Source organism: Silene latifolia, chromosome X (genome assembly GCF_048544455.1).
Source record: "Silene latifolia isolate original U9 population chromosome X, ASM4854445v1, whole genome shotgun sequence".
In the NCBI taxonomy this organism is placed as follows: domain Eukaryota; kingdom Viridiplantae; phylum Streptophyta; class Magnoliopsida; order Caryophyllales; family Caryophyllaceae; genus Silene; species Silene latifolia.
In genome coordinates this window covers 115,858,414-115,883,340 of record NC_133537.1, presented here as the reverse complement: position 1 = coordinate 115,883,340, position 24,927 = coordinate 115,858,414, and the positions used below count along the sequence as shown (strand labels likewise).

General features: G+C 36.8%; 2 protein-coding genes and 1 long non-coding RNA gene across 3 annotated transcripts; 2 read left to right on the top strand and 1 right to left on the bottom strand.

Annotated features, from left to right (window-relative positions):
- Window positions 1-226: 226 nt before the first annotated feature.
- On the bottom strand, window positions 227-2,997 carry LOC141623550 (uncharacterized). Its single transcript, XR_012533442.1, has 4 exons — window positions 2,731-2,997; window positions 1,933-2,049; window positions 944-1,039; window positions 227-444 (listed from the first exon to the last, which is right to left on the bottom strand). It is a non-coding gene; the product is annotated as an uncharacterized LOC141623550 (long non-coding RNA).
- A 1,691-nt stretch (window positions 2,998-4,688) lies between these two features.
- On the top strand, window positions 4,689-7,311 carry LOC141618153 (protein FAR-RED IMPAIRED RESPONSE 1-like). Its single transcript, XM_074435259.1, has 3 exons — window positions 4,689-4,722; window positions 5,832-6,043; window positions 6,616-7,311. Exons 1-3 carry the CDS (start codon window positions 4,689-4,691, stop codon window positions 7,309-7,311), a joined length of 942 nt encoding a protein of 313 aa, XP_074291360.1.
- A 56-nt stretch (window positions 7,312-7,367) lies between these two features.
- On the top strand, window positions 7,368-8,450 carry LOC141618152 (uncharacterized). Its single transcript, XM_074435258.1, has 4 exons — window positions 7,368-7,626; window positions 7,804-7,861; window positions 7,928-8,055; window positions 8,140-8,450. Exons 1-4 carry the CDS (start codon window positions 7,368-7,370, stop codon window positions 8,448-8,450), a joined length of 756 nt encoding a protein of 251 aa, XP_074291359.1.
- The last annotated feature ends 16,477 nt before the right edge of the window (window positions 8,451-24,927 follow it).

Sequence of the window (24,927 nt, the reverse complement as noted above, 5' to 3'; positions counted from 1 at the left end):
GTCTTATCAGACTTAGACTTACAATTTATTCAGATTTACACTTTTCATTATTAACATTTACACTCCCAATATATTCTTATTTACACTTTCAGATTTTTCACATTTACACTTCCCCTATATTCACATTTACACTTCATTTATTCACATTTACACTACCAACTTATTCACATTTACACTTTCTTAACAACCGTTGCCGTTTCTCAATTAAAATTTTAAAAAAAAAATTATTTCCAATATATTTTTTCTGATGAATGTAAAACTTTTTATAAAGATAATAATTAATTACAATGTTTAACATACAATTGCCATTACAAATCAACATTAATATTCAAAGCTAAACAAAATAAAAAATCATATTCTACTCGGACAACTGAAGCTCCCGATATTCTCCATGATCCAAGTAGCATCATTAGACTTGATTTTACGCATCACATGTTTCCCGACCTGCCAAATTTGATCATGGAGACGATATTATATGTCCATATGCAAAGCTTTCCGCTCGCTCATAAACATAACGGTAGTTAAATGTGTAAGGAAATTAAAACAACCAGTTTAAAAAAAGACGCAAAATAAGGATATATTGCAAAACTGATTGTCCGAATTTCAAAATTTTAGAAGTGTAAGTTCTGCTAGAAGACACATATTCAGAAATGCATCATATTTCCTCTCACCAAACCCCTAATCCATGTAGCTTAATGACCAGGAATCATTAACTATCAAAGACGAGTATATGTTAATATAAATACATCTCAATTCAGCACATTATTATTTTATCATCTTAAAGCTTATTCAGTAATTAAATCAAGATGTATATTTTATACGGAGTACAAGTTTTGTACTACTAAACTACAAGTAAACATTATGGTTCAAAATTTTGAAGATTAACAGAAGGAAACATTCAGACGATGAAGGTTTAAGTATACTAGAAAGGCAAGAAACTTACTGTCATATTTCTCTTGATTATTGCTTCTATCAGGTTTGTCAAATTTGAACCATAGTATCTTTCTAAGGTTGTGTCAATGATTGCATCATCCTACACCTAAACATTATGGTTCACATAGAATTAAGCGTGTCATTCACAACAAAAGAAAAACAACACTACTATTTAACACACATATTAAACAGTTTTTACCCTACATAACACTTGGTTTATCTAGAAACATAATATGGTGCATTATACGGCTAATGCTAGCTTATTTATGATTAATGTACACTTAGGCTTGAAACCTGACACCATCGAACATCTCGTTTGTCCCCCTTTCACACCAGATAAAGAATAAATAAGACTCCTTCAAGAGCCTAAGAATTATGTCATTGACTGATGAATGTTTCATAAAAGGAAAAATTCTGTATCATAATTATATAAGATGCCAAAATTTATGGTAGTGGTAGGTACGGTTCAGATGCTTGAAAACAATATTTACGGAACCATAAGAAGGCCGCAGTCACTTGCTACAAATGACCTATATCCCAACAAAATTTATAAACCTTATGACTGACTGAATTCGCTCTCAAAGTGCACAGAGCTAATATGCATTCAAAATCACGATTGTGGTGTATAACAAACTGTAAAAGCAAGCTATATTTCATCTCAGAGATAAGGCAATACTTGACCAAGCCTAAAGTATGTTAATACTGTGGATACGGAAAGCAATGTTAAGTTCATTAACATGGTGTAGCAAATGTTAGCCCGATTAACTCACTCGCTATCAAGTGTTTATTATCCTCATCTATTTGCTACGTCTATAAAATGTTAGCCTGATGATTAACTCATTCACTATCAAGTGTTTATTATCCCCATCTATTTCTAAGTCTAGCATCATAACTTGGTCCCTAATGCTTATTGACCAAGACAAGTTCGAAATGAACCTAATTCCACAATCATGAAATCCTAACACAACAATTAAATTCAGAGGATAATATTGACGGTACCTAGTTCTGAAGTGCACGATCTAGATATGCTGGAGGATACTCTTTCAGCAGCTCAATAACCCAATTTTGATAATTAGTTACCATTTTCGGAATGGTTGGTTCTACAAAAAACTGTCACTGCAACAAGAAAGGGTTCATATTAGCAAATCTCGCAATAATCATAAGTCACGGAAAAGGACAAAATCATATAGATAATATAATATCTTAATAGCATCACTTATGCAAAGTATGCAACCGCATAAACAGCATCACTTGTGCAAAGTATGCAAAGGAGGCTTTCAAACTTATGCAAACGTTACAAAACTTGTAGCCAGTAAGGATAAATATTACGGTATTGCCTTCACATGTAAAAGATAAAAGTCTGATTCCAGTATAAGGTTCTGACCAATATGAAACATCCACCGCGGCACAATCTTATCAATCCAAACTCCAAATTTTCGAGGAAAAGTCCATATCAGTATACTATTTCCGGGGCTAACAGGCATACAGGTGAAAACCAAAAGAAGTCTTTTTTGTTTCGCTGCTGTAAATTTGATATAAACCTAAACCTAAACCTAAACCTAAGTCAAATTAAGCATCTGATTGTATACCCATCAAAATCAAACCGAAAAATCCTAAATTTGATATAAACCTAAATCTAAATCAAATTAAGCAAAAATTAAATAAATATATGAAATAATTGATTGCCCAGAACAAATATATGAGATAAAAGAGTACAAATTTGGACATGTCCACCAAATGAATGATAAAATGAGTAATAGGAAAGGAAAAAAAGAAAAAAAAAAAAAGGAGAGAAACCTCCAACATCAAGGCCATCATAAGTACCATAATTAATTGATTGGCGGTGGTGAAGTTGGCGATTTAACGTCGTCCCGGCTAACGTGGTGCAGGTGATGGCGATTTGGCGTCATGAGCGTAATTAAGGAGCTTGGGGTTGACGTTGTGGTGATGGTGGCGACGGACGCTGGATGATTTATCACCGCTTGCTTTCACATTCGAAAAAGGGGGAGTTGAGAGATTGAGAGATGAAGAAGAGGCATTTGAGGGTATGTGAGGTCGATCCGATTTAGGGAAATTGGATAGACGGAGCAGTGTGGTTATACGAGCATATGGAGTATTATATTTTTTTGTGGGCCTTATGCTATTATAAATGGCCACGGCTAAATAAAGAACCGTTGCCTTTAGTGTTTATTGGCTACGGTTTCAGATGTGAACCGAAGCCTTTTGTTTTTTTGGCTACGGTTTCTTTCCAACAACCGTAGCCTATTATAATAGGCTACGGTTGTTTTTCGTAACCGTAGCCTTTTGTCCCCGCCTAATGTCATTTATGTACTAGTGGGAATTAGGACGGTTTGATTGAGAATAAAAGAAGAGCAGAAATGGCTTTGTGGAAATGTGAAAAAGAAAGATGAAGAAATGTGGAAATCAAAGACAGAATTTGGACGGCTTTTGAAATTGTTAGAGAGGGAGTTGTATGAGAGAGTTGAGTGAAATAGAATAACGTGCAAATGACTGATGGACTAAAGACACATGTAGTTTGTACAGTAGGTCTACCTCCTTAAAGAAGAGAGGTAAATACTCTACCCAATATTATAATCTTATAAGTTGCTTTTTGGTGTAATCTTAGCCATTCATACTCACAATCCAAGGGCTCTAAATGGGACTTATGAACTCAATGAATTAAGGTGGACTAAATAAATCTCACTTCTATATATATATATATATATATATATATATATATATATATATATATATATATATATATATATATATATATATATATATATATATATATATATATATATATAGAATTAGGATCACATGAGTCCACCCTATCTTTTTGAGTCCGTGAGTCCATGATACAATATCACACGTTATATTAAACAATATCACAAATTTATACTAAAAAAAAATCGTAATATTGTGTTGTAATATAATATCACCCGTTATGCTACACAATATCACAGCTTACAGTATCACACGTTATACTAAACAATATCACAGCTGAAAAAAAGGTCTTTGAAAAAAAAATCGTGATATTGTTTTGTAGTAAAATATCACAACTTAAAAAAAAAAAAAAAAAAAAAAAAAAAAAAAAAACTTTTTCGAGAAAAAAAAATTTCAAAAAAAAAAAAAAAAAAAAAAAAAAAAAAAAAAAAAAAATTTTGAAAAAAAAAAAAATTGAAAAAAAAAATTCGTGATATTATTTTGTATAGCATGTGATATTGTTTTATGGACTCATGGACTCAAATATATAGGTGGACTCACCGGATCTTGCCTATATATATATATATATATATATATATAGAGAGAGAGAGAGAGAGAGAGAGAGAGAGAGTAAAGTTCTCCCAAGTCCTTTATATCTTTTGAGTCCTTAAGTCTTTACTAGGACCTTTGGATTAGGTAAATGGACAGCGGAGATTTGCCTGCTGTAAAGGCAATATAGGCTTCCAAAAAAAAAGGAAATAGGTTGAGGAGGAGAGGGTGTGTGTGTGTCAGTATGATTTTCTATTACCCACTGTGCACACACATTAACATGCAGAATTATTCAACCACCTTCCTCAACACACTTCTAAACAAACCCCACCAAAAACACAATGTGAAAAAAACTCATCATGGATATTCATCCTTACTGGGGATAATTTTGAGCAAATAAAACTTCTGCAAATAAAAATCATACTTCCTCCCTTTATCATCTTCCTTTATCATCTTCCATTATTATAGCCAAAGAACAAGAGGATATTCCAACATAAAAAATGACGGATTTGCAAATGATTCCATTTGTCAATGGTAATTTTGGGATTGTATATTTATTTGCTTCAATCAACGTTAGGTTATATTTTTTTATCAAAAAATTAGGTTAAATATCAATAGTAGCTTAAATATGAGAAGGAACTGCAATTTAGGTTATTTTTTAAGCTGGATTTTTATTATCTGAAAACTGTAAATCCACTCTTTCAACATGAACTCCAACATTATTGAGTTCAACATCAACTCTGTCAAGTTGAAGTTAAACTTATCGACGTTGGAATTATTTATTTGGTAGATAACGTCACATTTGTTTTAAGTTGTTTCATATTTCAATTTCTTATTTGTACGAGTCAATATAGTATTTGCAACGTGACAGTTAAAAGACTGCGTAAACAGAATAAAGTGTAATACTGACGGTCGAAAGAGTAATTTCAGGAATAACAAAACTGTAATTGTAATAAAGGGTAACTGTAATAATGCATTCTGAAGGGTAATATGAACCATGAAAGTAAAAAATGTAATTGTAATGGTCGAAAGTGTAATTTTAACTACCAAAGGTGTAATTTTAAGCAACAAAAGTATAATTGTAATTGTTATATATGGTAGAAAGTATAATTGTAATTGTAATCGTACAAAGTATAATTCTTGAAACTGTAATTGTAATTTTGAAATTCAAAAGTGTAATATTTGAAACTGTAATTGTAATTGTAAAAGGTATAATTCTAACAGACAAAAGTGTAATTTTAACAACTAAAAGTGTAATTATAACAGACAAAAGCTGTAAGTTTTTAAACTGTAATTCTAATAGTAAAAAGTTTAATTCTAACAGACAAAAGTTGCAATTTTAACAACCAAAAGTGTAATTTTAATAGACAAAAGCTGTAAGTTTTTAAACTGTGATTTTTATAGTAAAAAGTATAATTCTAACAGACAAAAGTGTAACTTTAACAACCTAAAGTGTAATTTTAACAGACAAAAGCCGTAAGTTTGTAAACTGTAATTCTAATAGTAAAAAGTATAATTCTAACAGACAATAGTGTAATTTTGAAAAACGAATGTGTAATTCTAACGAAGCTATAATTTTAACAAATACATGAGTTACTTTAAGATGTTATGAATACAATTGATAATCATTGTACTATTGACAGATAATATTGAGCACAATGAAAAACGAAAGCCGAACGAGGAAGAGTTTTGCAGGGGCGTTGAAGAAAAGTTCACCCCCTATGTTGGTCAGGAATTTCTGGAAATAGAGGAGGCTGTGACATTTTATAGGATTTATGCTGTTGCTTGTGGTTTTGATGTGCGGAAGTACACGACTAAGAGATGGCGTGGCGGGAAAATAAAATCTAAACTGTTGGTTTGCAACCGAGAGGGGTTCAAACATAAGGGACAATTGGAGTGTAGTGACCGCCAGGAGTCAGGTAGGAGACACAAAGTCAGGCACGTTGGGTGCAAAGCGAGGATTAGGCTGTTTATGAGGAATGGGGAATTATTAATTGACAAATTCCACAGTGGGCACAACCATGAACTCGTATCAGCCAAAGATAGAGAGTTTCAGAAGTTGGCGTGCAACATAACAGACTATCACAAAATTATAATCCTTTATAATTCAAGGGTGGGTATTCTAGGTTTGCTGAAGTTAGCCTTTGCCTTCCTAAACTTACAGTTTTGTTGGTTAGAATTACACTTTCTTTGAGTCATTAGAATTACACTTTTGTTTATTACAATTACTATATGAGACGTTAAAGTTAAAATTTTAAATAAATCTAAAAGATTGTCATTAATTAACAGCTGAAGATAGGAGCAACGAAGACTTACAAAATTCTGAAGGAGCATGTTAATGGGTTTGAAAACATTGGAGCTAGCTTAAATGATTTTAAGAACTTTCACAGAGATGTGAAATGCTACATTCATGAACGGGATGGTCAGATGTTCATGGAACACTTTAAGGAATTGCTTGTTAATAGGCCAGGGTTCTTCTTTGACTATGATGTTGATTCTGACGGTAGCCTTAGTAAAGCTATATGGGCCAACGGAATCGCTAGAAGGAACTACTCAGTTTTTGGTGATGCAGTGTCGTTCGATCCGACGTATTCCACCAATAAGTATGACATAGCCTTCACACCTTTCACCGGGGTAGATCACCATAAACGATCAGTCACTTTCTGTGGAGCGTTGGTTGCTCATGAAGACGCAGACTCGTTTAAATGGGTTTTTACCCATTTTTTGGCTGCGATGGGTGGAAAAGAGCCTAAGTATATTATTACCGATCAGGATCCTGGTATTCTTAAAGCACTACCCTCCGTGTTGAAGACAGCGCGCCACCGATATTGTATGTGGCATATCATGAACAAAGTGCCAAGCAAGTATGGAGTGACGAGAGAAGATTATTCTGACTTTGTAAAGAAATTAAATGTCATAATATGGAATGAAGACATTGAAGCGGCAGAGTTCGATGCAAAATGGGAAGAAATTGGCAGAGAACACATGGTTAATAACATTGACTGGTTTAAAGAAATGTACACTAAAAGGAAGCAGTGGGTTATGGCACATTGTAGGGACCTAGATATGGGGGGTGTTATGAGGACAACCCAAAGATCAGAGAGCGAAAATAGTTTTTTTTGAGATTTGAGAGCAAGTCGGGAACGTTAGTTGAGTTTTCGTTGCGTTTTGACAGCGCGATGGACCAGCAAAGACACACACAGAAAAAGCTTGGCAACGGTAACATACACACTTTCCCTAAACTATCAACGCATCTGGCTATCGAGGTGCACGGGGTGCAAGTATACAGTCATAGAGTGTTCGAGGAATTTCAAGAAGAGGTCAAGTACTCAATCGATACTTGTAAAAGCAGAGGTTTTTCTGAGTGTGACTCTTTAGAGGTGACCACTGTAAGAGATGCAAACAGGGACAAAAATTATGAGGTCACATACTGCCCAGGTATCATTGTCCATGAATTGGAATTACACAATTTTTCATTACCATTACCATTATCTTTACTAGAATTACATTTCACAGAGTTACACTTATGCCGCTTAGAATTACACTTTAGTTTCTTACAGTCACACTTTTTTCTGACTGATTTAACTAACATATTACTCTATATTGATGATCTAGATACATTGAAAGCAACTTGTAGCTGCAGAATGCTTGAAAGGAAAGGCATTCTTTGCCGGCATGTCATATGGATTTACTCATCGAACGGAGTAAAGATTATTCCAGAATAATGTGTTGTTAATAGATGGTGTAAAGATGCAATGAGGTCTAAAATATTCGATTGTAATGGGGAAGCAACTGAGAACGTTGATATAATAGATGGAAAACAGATTGCGATGTCAGTAATGTGGTCAGAGATTCATCAGACAGTTGGTATGCTCATGGGCAAATTGAAGGATGACGTCGACAACTTTTCTAGTCTAATTAGATAGTTTAAGGAGAAACTGTCACCCTTAGGATCACCATTGAATAAACAACAACAGTTGGAGAAAATTCTTGGCTGTTCTGCTAGTCAGGAGATAACCATTTTGCCGCCGAAGCAATCAAAAAACAAGGGAAGTGGAAAGAGAGTGTTGTCGATGAAGGCAAAAGCAGTTGCCTTGGCAAGGAAGCCAAAACGCATGTGTAAAAATTGCAAGCGATTAGCTAACCATGACAAAAGGAACTGCCCTAATCCTTTCGTAGAGCACCCACCGTTGTCGCCATTGTCAGAGTCATCGTCGGAAGAAGAAGAAGTAGAAGAGGAAGAAGTTGACATCTTAGAATAATCACTATAATACCTAATAATCAGTACAATTTTTTTGGGATGTATCATTTATCATTCTCACTGATGTCTACACAAAATACGAGGTACAGCTTGATGTTTCGTATTGTGTTTAGACATCAAACTGCCAGGAAGTCAACTGATTATTACAATTATAAAGTGTAACATCAGTCCTGGAAATTGATCACTCTTCACTATTATTACAATTTATCTTCTTAGAATTACAGTTATCTTAGAATTACAATTATCTCTTTTATAGTTACACTTTATCCAAGTAGAATCTGTTTAGGGTAGAATTGTATTATCAGAATTACACTTCATCTCATTATAATTACAGATTATGCGATTAAAGTTACACTTCATCTATAGTAAAGCCTTATGACATAGCTTGGGAAAACAACATAAATATTATTGCACCTCTATTAACAACATAAATATTTTTTTGTAAAACACCTTGTCTTACAAAATGTTGAAAGCTACAAATAAGGATCTGCTAACATTGTTTACACAAAAACTAACTGTCTAGTGATAATGATACCAAGTATGAAATAGATGTTTACATAGGCAAGGCAATATTCCCACAAAAAGTTAACCACTAGCTTAGGATTGTTATTTTTTTACAATGACACGGGGCACTTTACGCTTCAGTTGTAATTCCTTCCACAATTTTTCCTTGTTGATAACAAAAGCTTTGACCTTCTCGAGGACACCTTCACGTAAGACATTCATGTCTGCTAGAACGAGGGTAGCTATTAGCTGGATCACCAAATAGCGCCTTGATGTCTTCTTCTCGAGGTCGTCATGCTAAAAAGGAACACCCTCATATAAGAGCATTGCCATCATGGTGAACAGCCTCGACTTTGGTTTGTTGAGAGTAGGTGAGTTCCCGCTAAAAGGTATCTGGCGTAACGCATAATTAGGAATTTTCCGTGCTCTAGTGTTCACCTTTTCCTTATCCCGTGATTCCAAATAATCAGTGACTGCACTTGCCTACATATGTACAAAATTACCTCAAAAAACTGATTGAGAAAAAAAACATTTGGGAAAAGGGACTGGACGATAACTTACAATTAAACGTGATGCTTTTCCAAACAGAGACTTTTGCAAATCAGAATGCCGCTGCTGGTCCAAAAGGTCGACTGAATTTGATTTGTGATTGATACATACGCATGCGAAATGGTCGTCAATGCAGAATGGGACAAAGAGTAAGTCTGTTTTCAAGTTGACGGTTTGCTCACTATCCACGATGAAGGTGTCCCAGAGTTGATACAACTTATCATAGGTGTTGTCTGATTGTGTGCCTGGTTGTTCAAACGTTCCCAGCAGTCCCAACAGTATGTCATTTTAAAGGTAATAGTGAACATGATTAATGTGGATACTTTGACAGCTAAAATTATACTGTTGTTCCTTAAATTACACTTCTGTCCGTTAAAATGACACTTTTGTTGCTTAAAAGAACTAAAGTGAAACATTCACATAGTATAACTGCAACAAAGAAAAGTGTCATTCTAACTAACAAAGGTATAATAGAAGTGGATATAACTATTATGCAATGGTTAATGGCAGTACAATGTGACATATACCGAAGAATGACATCCTTGCATGGTCGCCATATTCCTCCTTCTCCAAATGGTTCATCAATATCGACCAGCACTCGATGACATTCAACGACATATGGTTTTCAGGGGCCAAGGACATAATGTCAGCTCTCCGCAGCGTTGCGTATCGGATGTACCAAACCAGTTGTTCACTGCACTCCATAATATTAAAAGCTCGTTAATTAAAATACACTCAATGTGAAAGTAACGTGAGTATGAGTATTATTAATTCAGATTAACCAATCGTTCCTCAAAATTATGGTCAACTAACAAGCAATAGTCGGCAACGTGCTTTCTCCATTGTTTAATATCCTTGATTAAGGCTTGGTTGCTCCGGAGCATCTTCGACACCACATGTGTATTGAAACCTCCTCTACCACAGTCGAGAGAGTAGCCCAACCCGTCCTCCTTTCCACGAGGCTGGCTCTTAACAGAGGAGAGGGATTTACCAGACGAAATGCGCATGGAAACAGGTGTCGCATTCATCACGGGCTCTTCAGATTCAGGAACGCGGGCACGTTTTGTGGCGCTCGGTCCTATGTCACCATCTGTTTTCCTCTTACCAACGTTCAACTTTCTTGTCAACGGATGTCCAGCAGTGTCTTTGAAATTACCAACCCGGCGCAAGATGTCTTCTCTGTAACTGTTAAGGTCACAGAGGACGAGGGTTGCACCAATCTCAGCATGGTACAAACTCATAGCCTCCTCTTTCCCGATGTCACATTGAAAAGGCTTTCCGCGGTAAAACAGCATATGTAGCATCATGAAAATACCACAGTCATTTCTCGAATACCCTTTACCTTGCCAACTGAACTCAATGTTTACGATCTTAAACCCGCTGACCTTTGACCCCTTAGACAGCCCTTTCGACACCAAATACTTCCCCATTATATTTGCCTGAACGTGAATACACGTCAGTGTGTTAAAGTAATATGACCCATAGATATTGGCGGAATTTTGGAGTTCGCATACTTACCGAAATACGTGCTATCCCTCCGTAAGGCAGCGTTTCTAATGGGTCTTCGTATTTGCGGTTGTCAAGGTAGTCAATCTGCTCGGTTAGAAAGTTTATGCAGGCGCAACTGTAATGATCACCGTCACTAGATAACACAGGCAGAAAGATCTGCATCGTGTGTCGCTTAGATCAAAAAAAGTAATCCTTAAAAAAATACTATAGATTATATGTTTTGTTACATACCATGTCCGTGTCAAGCTGGAATGGTGTACGACAGGTTTCAGCCCAAGCATCCCAGCCACCAAAAATGTCTTCATCTTTGTTCAATACTTTCCCGAGCTTTTGGGCCTTCCAAATAGCCCTTGCGGGGTCCTTTAATTTGAAAAGTGTAAAATGCATAATCAGAAAATTAAAAGTTATTTTGTTAAAATAAAGTATAACTTTAACCAAAAAAAAGTGTAATTTTAACAGACAACAGTGTAATTTTAACACACAAGTGAAATTTCAAAAGTGTAATTGTAACAGACAAAAGTGTAATTTTAACTTTAAAAAGTGTAATTTTAACAGACAAAAGTTTAATTTTAACAGACAAAAGTGTAATTTGAACTTTAAAAGTGTAAATTTAATAGACAAAAGTGACATTTTAACAGACAAAAGTGTAATTTTAACTTTAAAAAGTGTAATTTTAACAGACAAAAGTGTGATTTTAACTTTAAAATGTGTAATTTTAACTTTAAAATGTGTACTTTTAACAGACAAAAGTGTAATTTTAACTTTAAAAAGTGACATATTAACAGACAAAAGTGTAATTTTAACTTTAAAAAGTGTAATTTTAACAGACAAAAGTGTAATTTTAACAGACAACCGTGTAATATCAGCAACTACTGCTTGACATCACTATTACTGGACTCATAGTGATCTTAGACAAAATCAAGAATCATTTACAGTGTGACTTAGACCAAAGAAACAACGGGATATGTCTGAAGGTTTCATGATGTGGTTGAGTAGCAAGCACCACCCATCAATAACACTAGTCATGATTTGCTCCCCAGGGTTCAAAGTTACAATGTCTTCCCGGGTAATGAAATAAAACTCGCTAAAGTGGACCAATCGTTCCCTACAACAAAGACATTTAGTCAACAAAATATATATAATTAGGAATGATAGGGGCCCCTTTTAAAAAACAATACACTTACAACTGGGAAAACACGTCTGAGTGATTGAACGCATAGTCAATCAAGTATTTCCTGTTACTAAACATTAGTGCAAGGAGCTCCTGACTGAATGATAGGTTTCTCGTAGCAAAGCACTGATCAGGAGCAGGTGCCCCACAATCAATAGAACACCCAAAGTTCTCAAACACGTGATCCATGCACGGTAAGGGCTCGCTCGAGTGAAGTAAAAAGGGATGGTAGCTGAGATCACTGCGAGGGACGTACGTTGTCGGGATAGGAATATCAGCCTTCTCTGCCTATAGTAATACAGCAGATGTTACTTCTCCATGATCGATAGTCCCTTTCTTATTTACGGCAACCCCATCGCACGCCTCATGTAGTTCTGTAGCAGAATAGATTGTGCTTGTACCTTCCAAAGACTTCACGACCCCATCCTCCACCACCGCATCTGTAACAATAAAGGAAACCGTCAACAGCCGGCCACACTTTTGTTCGCGTAGGGGATTATTTTCAAACAGGGTTCCAAAATTGAAACGCTAAATTAAGTGAATATAACTGTTGTTAAAGCCAACAAAAAACGTAACAATCAAAAGTGTAAATTCATGGTTTAAATAAAAAAAAAAGTGTAATTTCATCATTACAAAATAAGTATAACTGCAATGGTAAAAAGTGTAATTATAGCAACCAAAAGTGTAATTTCAATAATGTGTAACTTTAACTATAAAAAGTGTAATTTTAACGGGAAAAATAGTAATTTTAGTGGAAGAAAATATAACTTCATCCATGGCACTTCAAAACTCTAAAGGTCAATGGATTACCTGGGTGATCCTTCAGTGTCACCCCATCCACCACCTTCTCCACCACTTTCTGAGAACTTGTATCCAGATTTGGCTCAACATTCTTCCACCTGGCTGTTTTTCAGCATGCACAGATGTTGGGGCCTCCTGGAACAACGCGTTTACTTCCGCACTAGAATAGACGGTACTTGTCCATTCTATGTCCATAAAATCCTTTGCCTGCAACGCATATACACCTTCCGGCACCTCGTTTACCTTTAACGACCGCTCATCAGTCATGGTGCATGCGCCATTTCCAGGTACCTCTAGAGAATTTTGAGTTTCTGCTAAGACCTGTTCAGCTGCGCGCTCTACTTCACTAAGCTCAGCAGACGAAAAAAGGAACTGAGTGACAGGGGGCAAATTCTTTGTTCTGAGCTTCCACCAACACATTTTCCGCCTTTTCAGACGCCCCCATCATCGGGCCCTATAAATTCTGGAGATTTAGTCTCCACTTGTACAACATCGTCTAATTTTGCAGTACACTTCCCACTCTGGTCGTTATCCTTGTCCAACTTGACATTCACAACTTCAGTCACATGGACAACCGTTCTCGTAGCATCAGCGGACATTTTCGAATATTCTGGTACCTCTCCACTCCCTTGAGCTTCTCCAGCCGGCGGATCAGCTCGGCGCTCTGCTTCACTAATCTCAGCAGTCGAAAATAGGAACTGAGTTACAGTTGGATCAGTGTCGGTGGGCTCATCCTCCTCAATTTTATTATCAGCTATCTGAGGTTCCTCAACAACAGCCACCTCCCTAAGTTCCATAGTCTGCTCGTGTTCCTTTGCAGCAGCAGCCAGCGCATAGAACTTCTTCTCAGCATTATCAACCTCTTCTTTTGAATAATAATCTTCAAGAGTTTCACGGTCAAATGTAAGCTGTTCGCCAACGACCGCCTCCTTCTCCACTACCCTCCTCCTTTTTTAAGGAAATTTCTCGAGCATTAACAAAGTCCACATTGGTGTCGTTACTGTCATCCTCTCTGTTACCAACTTCCTTAAATTCAGCCGTGTTGTAAAATTGCACTGCCTCCATAATCTGTTTTGTAGACACCTCACGTGCTTTATCACTGGCTAGTTCATCACAATCAAGTGAGGCGGCTACCCCGCCTTCGAAGTCTCTACCAACATCTACATTAACCTCTTTCTCATGCTCGTATCCATCATCCTTCACAAACTCACCATCCTCCTCATCCTCCATATCATCACCATCCTCCTCCTCTCCCTCATCCTCATCACCATCCTCTTCCTCTTCATCATCATCACCACCCTCCTCCATGTATCCCTCATCATCTACCTCCTCATTCTGATTCTGAACACCTGAACTTTGTTGCATCACAGGCGCTGATTTCACGGAATCATTTATTCGTTCAGCTATCTCTTGCATTTCCACAGCATAATCCTTCATCCTTTGGCTTTGAAAGAATGACTGCGTGCATTGTGTAGCGACAGGGTCACTAGAATAGTTCAGATCTCTTGTTAACCTTTTGACCGTCATCACTGCCTCTGCATACCATGAATAGAAGACAGTAGCATTCCTTTGTAGCTTCAAATAAAGCTCATGGACATCCTACACTCAAAAAAAGAACAAAAAAAGGTAAAGATAAGTTGGTGTAACTTTAACTATAGACATATAGTAACAAAAAAAGTGTAACTGTAACTAACAAAAGTGCAATTCTAGTGCAAAATTGTCTAATTACGAGAATCTGACAAAAACGTAATTGTAGTGAAGAAAGTGTAACTTTAACCACAAAAATTGCAATTGTAATGAAAGAAAGAGTAACTTTAAATCATGTTAAATTATATTTAACAAATGAACAAATAACACTTATATCTACAGCCCGAGCTTTCAACTCCTCGTCATCTTCAACACCAGATGGGAGTTCAATCTCGATGACTTTCTTCCTGTTAGAAGTTGAAGCCAGTTGTATTGTCGCATCAGTAACCACATTGCCAATGGCCAACACTTTGCTATCATTAGGCACACCACCAATGCTTAACACTTCCTTTTGAAGGCACCGAGGATACTTGACCAAGGACCAAGTTTGTCGACCCAAACGGTTCTTGTCAAGCTCACCATGTAATCTTTCATAAAGCGTCTTCCGATCCCAGTGCTTAATGAGAGGGAGGCCGTGAGGACAGCTCTTACCATGGAAATCAAAACGTTGAAAATATGTAATCAATAAGAAAGGGATACAACCGAGCAGGGTCTGTTTATTTTCACCAATAGCTGTCGCGGCCTTAACCAAATTTTCCAGGACATAACTACACCAATCGTACTGCGTAATAGCCTTCACATCTTCAACGGCTCTCAAAAGGTTGAAGTCAATCCCGCTGTATGAGGTTGGAGTTAGGAATGATGACATGGTGAGCATAACAAACAGCCTGCAGAATTGAGGACCTCCGTTTTTGTATTTTTTTTAAGATATCTTTGAAGACAATTCCTATATTGACCCCTTCTTTAACGCCTTTTATGTTGTACGCTTTCTGCCATTTGTCTTTCAATTGCTTGTTCTCCGGCGCTTGAGAATCCTTTTGGCGGCCCGTAGGGACTAGATCGACTGTTTTAGGACCAAGTGGTAACATAAAACAGTCATATATGTCATGCTTCGTGACCATGAACTCTTTATCTTTAGAGGCCCGAAAAATATACGACTCATCGCTGAATGCTTTGAGAAAATCTTTAACATGACCCATTGGATATGATTTGAGCTACTTAAGCTCCAAAATATCGCCAAAACCAATCCTCCGTACCGCTTCTCGCTGGGCATCATTAAGGTTTTCAATCAGCTCAACAAGCTGCTTCGGTCGGCACTTGAGAGACACCTTTGCTTTTTTGGTCTTAGCTGCTTTAGCCTCATCATGATCTGACATCTGCTGATGAAACAAAAATTAATTAACAATGTGACAGATAGACCTTACATAACACAAACAGTAAAGTGAAATTTTAACAGACAAAAGTGTAATTGTAGTAGCATAAAGTGTAATTTTAATAGACAAAAGTGTAACTCTAACTCAAAAAAGTGTAATTTTAACAGACAAAAGTGTAATTCTAAGCAAAAAAAAGTGTAATTTTAACAGATACAAGTGTAATTTTAACGGACAAAAGTATAATTTTAACTGACAAAAGTGTAATTTTAATCAACAATTTTAACTGACAAAAGTGTAATTTTAATCAACAAAAGTGTAATTTTAACAGATACAAAAGTGTAATTTTAACAGACAAAAGTGTAATTTTGACGGACAAAAGTATAATTTTAACAGACAAAAGTGTAATTTTAATCAACAAAAGTGTAATTTGACAAATAAATTACAAAAGTGTAATTTTAAGCAACAAAGGTATAATTTTAACAGATACAAGTGTAATTTTAAGCAACTAAAGTGTAATTTAAATAGATACAAAAGTATAATTTTAACAGACAAAAGTGTAATTTTAATCAACAAAAGTGTAATTTTGACAAAAAGTGATTTTGAGCGACAAAACTGTAATTTTAACAGACAAAGAGTAATTGTAAGCAACAAAAGTGTGATTTTTCAAAAATCTCTGGGTAATCTGAATGAATATGAACATAACAATCAAAAAGTGCTAAAATTTCTGGGTAATCTCAATTAACATGAAGAGTTTAAAAATCTGAATTCATGTGCTTCAATGGAATAGTACAACATAACACACTGAATGTATGTGCTAAAATAGATAAGTAAATGTCCTAAATGTGCTAAAAATAACTGGGTCATCAAAATGAAGTAAGCCAATACAGTGATCAAATAGAATAGTACAACAACAATGGCGAATGGCAATTACATAACAATGCCCAATAAATTAAAAAAATCGTCTAATCAATATAAATGAAGAGAAAAAATCATAAAACTCTAAAAACCAAAAAAACAATTACCTTTATAACCTACAAAAAGTAATCTGAATGGACGAAAATGGCAGGTTGCAAGTGAGTGAAGAAAATGGAGAAGAAACCGATAATAAGGTAACAAAAAAGCGATAGAGTTGGGAGATTTTGAGAGCAGTTTCTTTCTTAGATGGTTGATATTATTGGGGTTTAATTTGGGGGAAATAATTTGGGGGAAATTTATTTTTGAATAATTGAGTGAAATGAGAAATGGGGGGAAGTCATTGGGACGTGTATGATGTTTGATTGACAACCTGCATGCATGCTCATAATCTATGAGAGGTAGGATGAGAGAGGTAATTAAAATAGCCATTAGAATAATATTATTAGTTGCTTTTTACTTTTAATCAAAGCCATTCATATGCAAGATCTAAGGGTAGACAATGGAACTTATGGACTCACACTTAGTAGAAGGACTTAGTTGATCCTAATACTATATATATATATATATATATATATATATATATATATATATATATATATATATGTATATATATATATATGTATATATATATATATGTATATATATATATATATATATATATATATATATATATATAGAGAGAGAGAGAGAGAGATAGAGATAGAGAGAGAGAGATAGGTTCAGGTAAGTCCTTGATTTTGGTTGAGTCCCTAAGTCCTATTCTCATCCACACATTTTTGGAGTGTAACTCTACTGCATTATGAGTGTAATTTTATTCATTTAATGACTTTTGAGTGTAACTTTAACTTTTAGAGTGTAACTCCAACCTTTTCAAGCCATTTTATTCACAAAAAATTTAATTTATGTTATAAAAATGTAATCCCCACTAAACTAAAAGAATAAGAAAACTCTAATATTTTCCCGCTTAAATGAATATTCTATATTTGGGCTTCATTATATCTTATCTACAATTGGGCCAAACTACTTAATTCCATATAATTTTATTCCATTTACACATTTATTTGTCTACAACTAGGCCAATACTAATTAATTACATACAATAACTAACCTACTACAACATAGGAGCATTATATTGTTTTTACTTCTAAAACGAAAAAATTGCGAATACATTTTTTTTACACTTTAATTTAATACTATCTAATTCTACTGTATACAACGTGAACATTTAAATTTTGGTTATTTTTTTAATTTTTTTGATTTAATATATACATAAGTATATTTATTACAACACAGATACAAATAGTTTCAGCAATTGTATATACGATAACAGTGTTAAACCTTCTTTTTTCTATCTCTTATTATAAAACATTACTAATATTAAGTTTTATTCTATACTAAAAATTCAAATGGGGTTAAAATAAGTTAAATATAATTAGATAATTGTTAAATGCTCTAATGTCCCTATCTAAAAAACCGCGTGTGCGCGGGATTTATACTAGTTTTAAATAAATAAATTTGAATTTATGTAATTTTAGGAGTGTAACTTTACTGCCCTGTAAGTGTAACTTTAGTCGTTTTAGGTGTAACTTTAGTCGTATGATGGTTTATATTTATAAATTTTAATTTATATATTTTTACGAGTGTAACTTTACCCTTTTTCAGTGTAACTTTAGTCGTTGGACTCGTAACTTTAGTTGTATAGTGGTTTGTATGTAAAAATTAAAATTAATATACTTTAATATTGTAACTTTAGTCCTTTTAAGTGTAACTTTTGTCCTTCAAGAGTGTAACTTTAGTCTGGAGGTGGTAACTTTAGTAAATAGAAATGTAATTTTATTGTATTACGAGTGTAATTCTAGTCGTTGAATATGTAACTTTAATACTCGGAAGTGTAACTTTAACTTAATAACTCTTCTTTCATCAACCGCCACCACCATCCTACCACCTCCTACCCCAATCACCACAGCACCACCACCCCAGTCCCACCACCAAACTAACAACACCACCAACCAATTTAATCTCAGATCGGAAAAAAAAAAGCAATACAGAAAGGCGGCAGAACACCACCACCCAAACCATGACCACGGCACCAACAACCACCATATTCCTCCATCTCCACGGCACCAACAACCACCAAAAACAGATCTGAAAAGATTAGATCCGACAATCACGAAAATAACAATAGTCGTCGCATCAAGAACCTCCCCGTCACCATTTTCGTCATTTTAAATTAAATTTTTGAAACAAAATGAAAAATCTCAGATTTTTATTGCTAGAGCTGAAAATTCGAAAAAAAAAAGAGAAAGGGAAATAGAAAAAGGAGACGCGACGGAGGAGGTGACAGTCGTGGTGGTGCGGTCGTGGTGGTGGTGCGGTCGTCGTGGTGCGGCAGTGGCGGGGCGGCGTGCTGCGACAGTGGTGATGCGGTGGGGTCATGGCACTGACGTTGTGGTGGTGCGACAGAAAAGGAGAGGAGGAAGTGAGGCGGTGGGGTGGTGGTTGTTGGGGAGAGGTGAGATTTAGGGTTTGTAGAGAGGGGAGAGTTTAGAGAGAGATGATGATGAGTGAGAAAGAGGGAGGCAGAAAATGAGAAAGAAAGATAGGGTTTTTTCATTTTATAGGTTTATTCTAGTCCACATATTTTGTTATAATATCAGTCATTCATTCACTTTCTTAGATCTAATCTCAGCCCTTCATCTTTCTCATCCAAAGTGTAGATACCTCATTTCTGCACCTCCCACAAACCACCCGGTGATGATTGGGCCACATGTTTGGTACGCGGAACGATTTGTGACAGTTCGTAAGTTTATCGTCAATTGATTGCTCAAATACTGATATCTACCTCTTAATTGTCATCTACGCGCCGATACGGTCGTTTTGACAGTAATTAGAGTACATTTGGAGTCCGGGCCTAAAACCGTATCCATTTTCTGATAGCCGTTAAATCCCGTGTCAGAATGTTCTGGAATGGTCCGGATATGTCTATTCCATATTTCACAATCTTTTAATCTTTGGTAAAGAATTTCCCGTAATATTCACACAAAATATTAAGGAAAATAAGATTAATCCGTTATTCCATAAACTAAACACGGAGATCTTTCTTCCGCAGGAGGAAACCACATTGGAACAGACGCAGCAGGTGCTGCGCCTCTTCCAAGGGACGCAGTGTCTGCTGCGCCTCTTCCTAGGTCCTTTTCTGCGTATTTTTTCGTATCTTTTCATTCCTTTTCGAGATTCACTTCCAAAGTTTCTCCGAAAACCCTAATTCCTCCACGTGATTAGTATAAATAGGAGCCTTCGCTCCTCATATTTCTCACGCGAGTGTCCGCCCTTATCTTCTCCCTTTGCATTCTAGACCACGTTCTTACTTTTTGGCGTCTACGTGCTTGAACATTCGACCACGTAAGCTCGGATCCTTCTGAGTACCAGCCTCGTTTGCATGACCGACCAATTTGACCAACTCCACAATCAATCAACTTAATTAATCTTAATCGTTTTCCTCTTACGAGGGCACTTTCGTTACATTCGAGTCGAGCATCACTAAAACGTTAACTTAGTTCATCTCATTTCATCAAACATGTAAGTCTGAGGGTGTAAATCCCTATTTTATTATTGTTATTTACTTCTTGTATCATTAATATAAGATTTATGTCGAGAATACTTCTAAAACCGATTTATAAAACCCTTTGTTTAAATCCCTTTTTACGGATTATCATAGAACAACCGTCGAGAAAGGACGCAGCAACTGCTGCGCCTCTTCGAAGGGACACAGTACCTGCTGCGCCTCTTCGTGAGATTGCCGCAGTTCCTGCTTCCTTTCTTCTTCCTTCGTCCTCTGTCAATTCGTTTTTTTTGTTTGTTTTCGTTTGTTCTTCAATTTCTTGACATAATAGCATAATAATTTCACATGTACATTGTTCATCATCATTAATACATATAATTCATCATTAATTCCCGACTTAAATCCCTTATAACCAATATTTGCGGGTTTTCGTCATTAAAATCAATCCGGGTTATAGAGATTCGATTCTTTCATATTGAGTCTCTGGAATTCGATCTTTGGTATATTTCCATCTGTCTATTGTCGTATCCGCCATTAATTCGTCATTAGTTCGTCATATTCACCCTAATTAGCTCACCGATGTCACTAATCAATCTTTCATTCATGTAATTAATTCATCCACATTCGTTTCATCCATGTTTTATCGTTTTTTATGACCCATTCGTATGTAATTAACCTATTAATCACATTCATCCGAGTCGAATATCATAATCAATCATTAAATTCACCCAAGAATATTAACGATTTGCAGTTCCGGCTTCACAGCCAGAACTCAGCCTTGGAACAGACGCAGCAACTGTTGCGCCTCTTCCAGAGCTGCGCCTGTTCCAGGTTGACTTCTGTCTCTGAACTTCCGTTCTGCTTTGACCTAGTTTAATTAGTTTACGTATTTATTAACTATTAATCGTATTATCGCCTAATTCCTGTTCGTTAATTCGTTTATTTATTCTTTCTCAAATTATCCGTTTTGAAAGTATTTTCGACATAAATCATTGAATCCGATGTAATTATTGTAATTTTCATTATTGTTTTTTTTATTGTATTTCTTTTATTGTACCATTTATATGCCTTCACATGAAATTGAGCTCAAATCCCTACTTCGACCTAATTGTTTGCTAATTACTTGTTCACCGACTTAGTTAATTTCTCACATGTTAGGATTAAAACTTGGATGTTGCATTGCATGCATATAATCGACAATATATCGAGTATAGACAACTTCCCTAATCATTAGTAGAGGCCGCTATCGAGGCGGGCGGTGTTAGGTGTTCGATCAAAAGAGCTTCCTAATACGTACCCTCACCCCTTACTCCAGATTTTTGTGAACATCCGTGTTCATTGGCATCCACGAGAGTCATTCTAGAAATAGAATTCTAAGGGTAACGAGTTCTTGGTGTTCATGTCACTACTTTGTGTCTTGACATGACACGAGGTATTCGAACGGTTTCCAATTTTCCACAATAAATTGGTGGCGACTCCACAAATGCAAACGCTTGTTCTCCTCCCAAGCGCCCTCGTGGGCTCGCATCCACAGTTAGGCGACTCCGCTGGGGATAATACACTTACGTGTAGCCAAGGGTGAAACTTGAACAAGGTTAGGGAATAGTTTGTACAAGACAATTGTCGATTTTTATAACTTGGTCTTCCTAGATCGTTTCATTCGGCCTTCCTAGGCCCAACCCAACCCATTCGACCAATCGTCCCGTCTAAACGGTCCTAATTCTTATTTGGGCCTAAGGATGGATAGCGATTGACGTCATCCATATCATGGTACTTACTCTTGTTTGTATCAAGGACATTCACTACTTGAGGAAATCGACTAGGAATCGGCCTTACTCTTGTTTGGTACGAGCCTCTCCACAGACTTCGGGTTTGATCGTTCGGTATGGCAACCCACCCTTTAAACCAAAACCTTTTAAAATGCACTCAGCATCCCGTTATAATGCTTGTATGAATGTTTGTACCTTACGTGATCACCATTTCTAAACGAAACCATGACGATTTTTGTAAAATCAAAATCCTTTTAAAGTGTAAATTTCGAAAAGGCCGACAATTAGCGCAAAACCGAGTCAAAACTCTGTCCATTTATCGAGTCAAATTTCGGGCCCAAGCCCATTTCAAAACCTCACTTCGAGTCCACTCCTACAACTACACTAAAGTTGACTAGGACCAACATTTTTTTCAAATCTTGTCATTTCTTCAAAAGCTCACTGACACAAGTGGCACACACCCACTTCACGAGTCAAAACATTTATTTTTTAGTAAGTGTGTTAGAATGATCGATCGTGTTTTGATTCGTCGTCGATCTCTTATCCAGTTTCCAAGATGCCTGAAACAAGCGACGCGAACTTCAATCAACTCCAGGATAGTAATGATCGAATCCTACCCGCGCTAGCTTAACTCCAAGTTACTCAAGACCAAGTGTATGATCGCCTCGATACCATCGAGGGTCGGATATATACCGTAGAAATGAGGTTGCCTCCTCGGGAAAGTGAAGTCGTTGATGACTTCGTGAATGACTTCAGGGACGAAAACCCTCCCATGGGTATAATTGTAGCTCATAAACGACTTCAATACTTAGAGGAGCAATTGATGTATCTTAAAGGGGATGACATTTATAGGGAGAATAATCGCAAGTATGAGGTCGTGAGTTCCAAGTTGTCAACCAACTTCAACATGACGGATATCCCTAAATTCAAGGGGCACGAAAACCCTTTGAATCACATCCGTGCTTTCAAGGACTACATGTCTATCAAAGGCATCAAACCCGAGATGTTCTTAAGGATATTTCCTTCATCTCTTGGCACCATCCCAAAGCAATGGTTCTACTCTCTAGAACACAAGAAAATCGCTACTTGGGAGGACGCCGCGATTGAGTTTACTAAGCAATATGCGGATAATGCGGAGATCCAAGTTAACATGCGCACTTTAGAGGTTCTTTCCCAAAATGACAAAGAAGGTTTCACCGACTTCCTAAGTAGGTGGAGGAAGACTAGTACCCAACTAGTTGAACGCTCGGATGAGGCTACCCTCGTGGAGAAATTCGTGGACAACCTAAAGCCCATCTATGCAAATCATTTGAGGTACCAAAATATCAAAACCTTCAAAGACTTAAACGTACTAGGAACAAGGATCGAAGATGACATCCGTAAAGGGCTCTTATCCAAAACGGTAGGTCGAGGATATCAAGGCTCAACAAGTCATTCTTACGGCTCCACTAGCAAGACCGATGAAGTTAACCTCCTCGAGCCCTCCAAGAAGAGTACCCCACCAAGGAAATTTACAAATCTTGGGGACAATTACTCCAATGCTCTAAAAAGGTTAATGAAACAAGGCAAGCTCCAACCCCTAGGCCCTACACCCGAACCGGAAAAGAAAGCCAAGTTATGGGACGAGAACTCATACTGTGAATATCATAGGGGTAAGGGACATGACACAGAAAAATGCTACAAATTGAAAAATGTGCTTCAAGACATGATTGAGGATGGTCGACTACCAATACCGCCGGGAGCTAAGCCCAACAACACTCAGAATCCTCTTGGAGTTCTAGTGATCACAAGTGAAGAATCTACCTTAGATTGTTCACACCTCATTTCTCCAGTTGGGGGCTTTCAAAGCATAAGTGTCATAGAAAGTGAGTTGGCACCCCTATACTACGATCCCTACTCCAACTTGGTGGTCAACCACATACTCAAATCTCAGGGATACTTCCCTGGAATGCCTTTGAACCCTGTCCGAAGAAACACCTTCGCACCCTACTAGGAAGGCAACTCAAAAAGGATACCACTTGGCCTAGGATACAAACCCACTAAAGAGGAAGTTCTCGAGATGCTCGCTCAAGTTCAAAGCCGTAAGCACGTAGGAGTCCAAATGCGACCCTATCTCCCTACCCTAAATGGATACTTCGTTAGGGATGGAAGTCAAGAACTCTTTCACGGATTTCCCGAACCTTGGGATTATCTCGAAAGGAAGCTAGCCGGAATCGAGATCTTTCACGATTGCTACTTCATTCCTCCAGAAACGGTTCCTACCGTCAAAACTCGTCAAGCACCTTGCTTAGACGAACAAGCTGTTAGTCTACTATTTGGAGAAGATCGATTTGTTAGAGTCGCGCAGGATGAGATCATTACAACCACTTCAACCCTACCGCGTTAATCACAGAAACAAACGCGAACCAGCAGAAAGGATGGAGAAAATCAATCAAGTGGACCAACAATCAAGGAAGACTCTTCAAGCTCACCGCTGGAGAAGGAGAGATGTTCAAGGGAGAACCAGAAGACGATGAATTCGAGTCAGAGTCAGAGTCGGAGTCTAGAGAAGTCACTAAAGAGTCTCCTTCTGCCGTCATCCCCATTCCCTTTGTTTCTCCTAGCATAGCCTCAAATAGTAACAGTAGTTCGGAAATGTCCCAACAATCGCCTTTTACCGCCGACCACGGATCGATGGCTTCTTTGTTTCAACTTTTCTCAAACTTTAATATGAATAAATCAGGTTCTGCTTACTCTTTATGTTATCTTGAATGCAATTATGTTTACGATGATACTGAGGATGACCCAGACCCAGACTC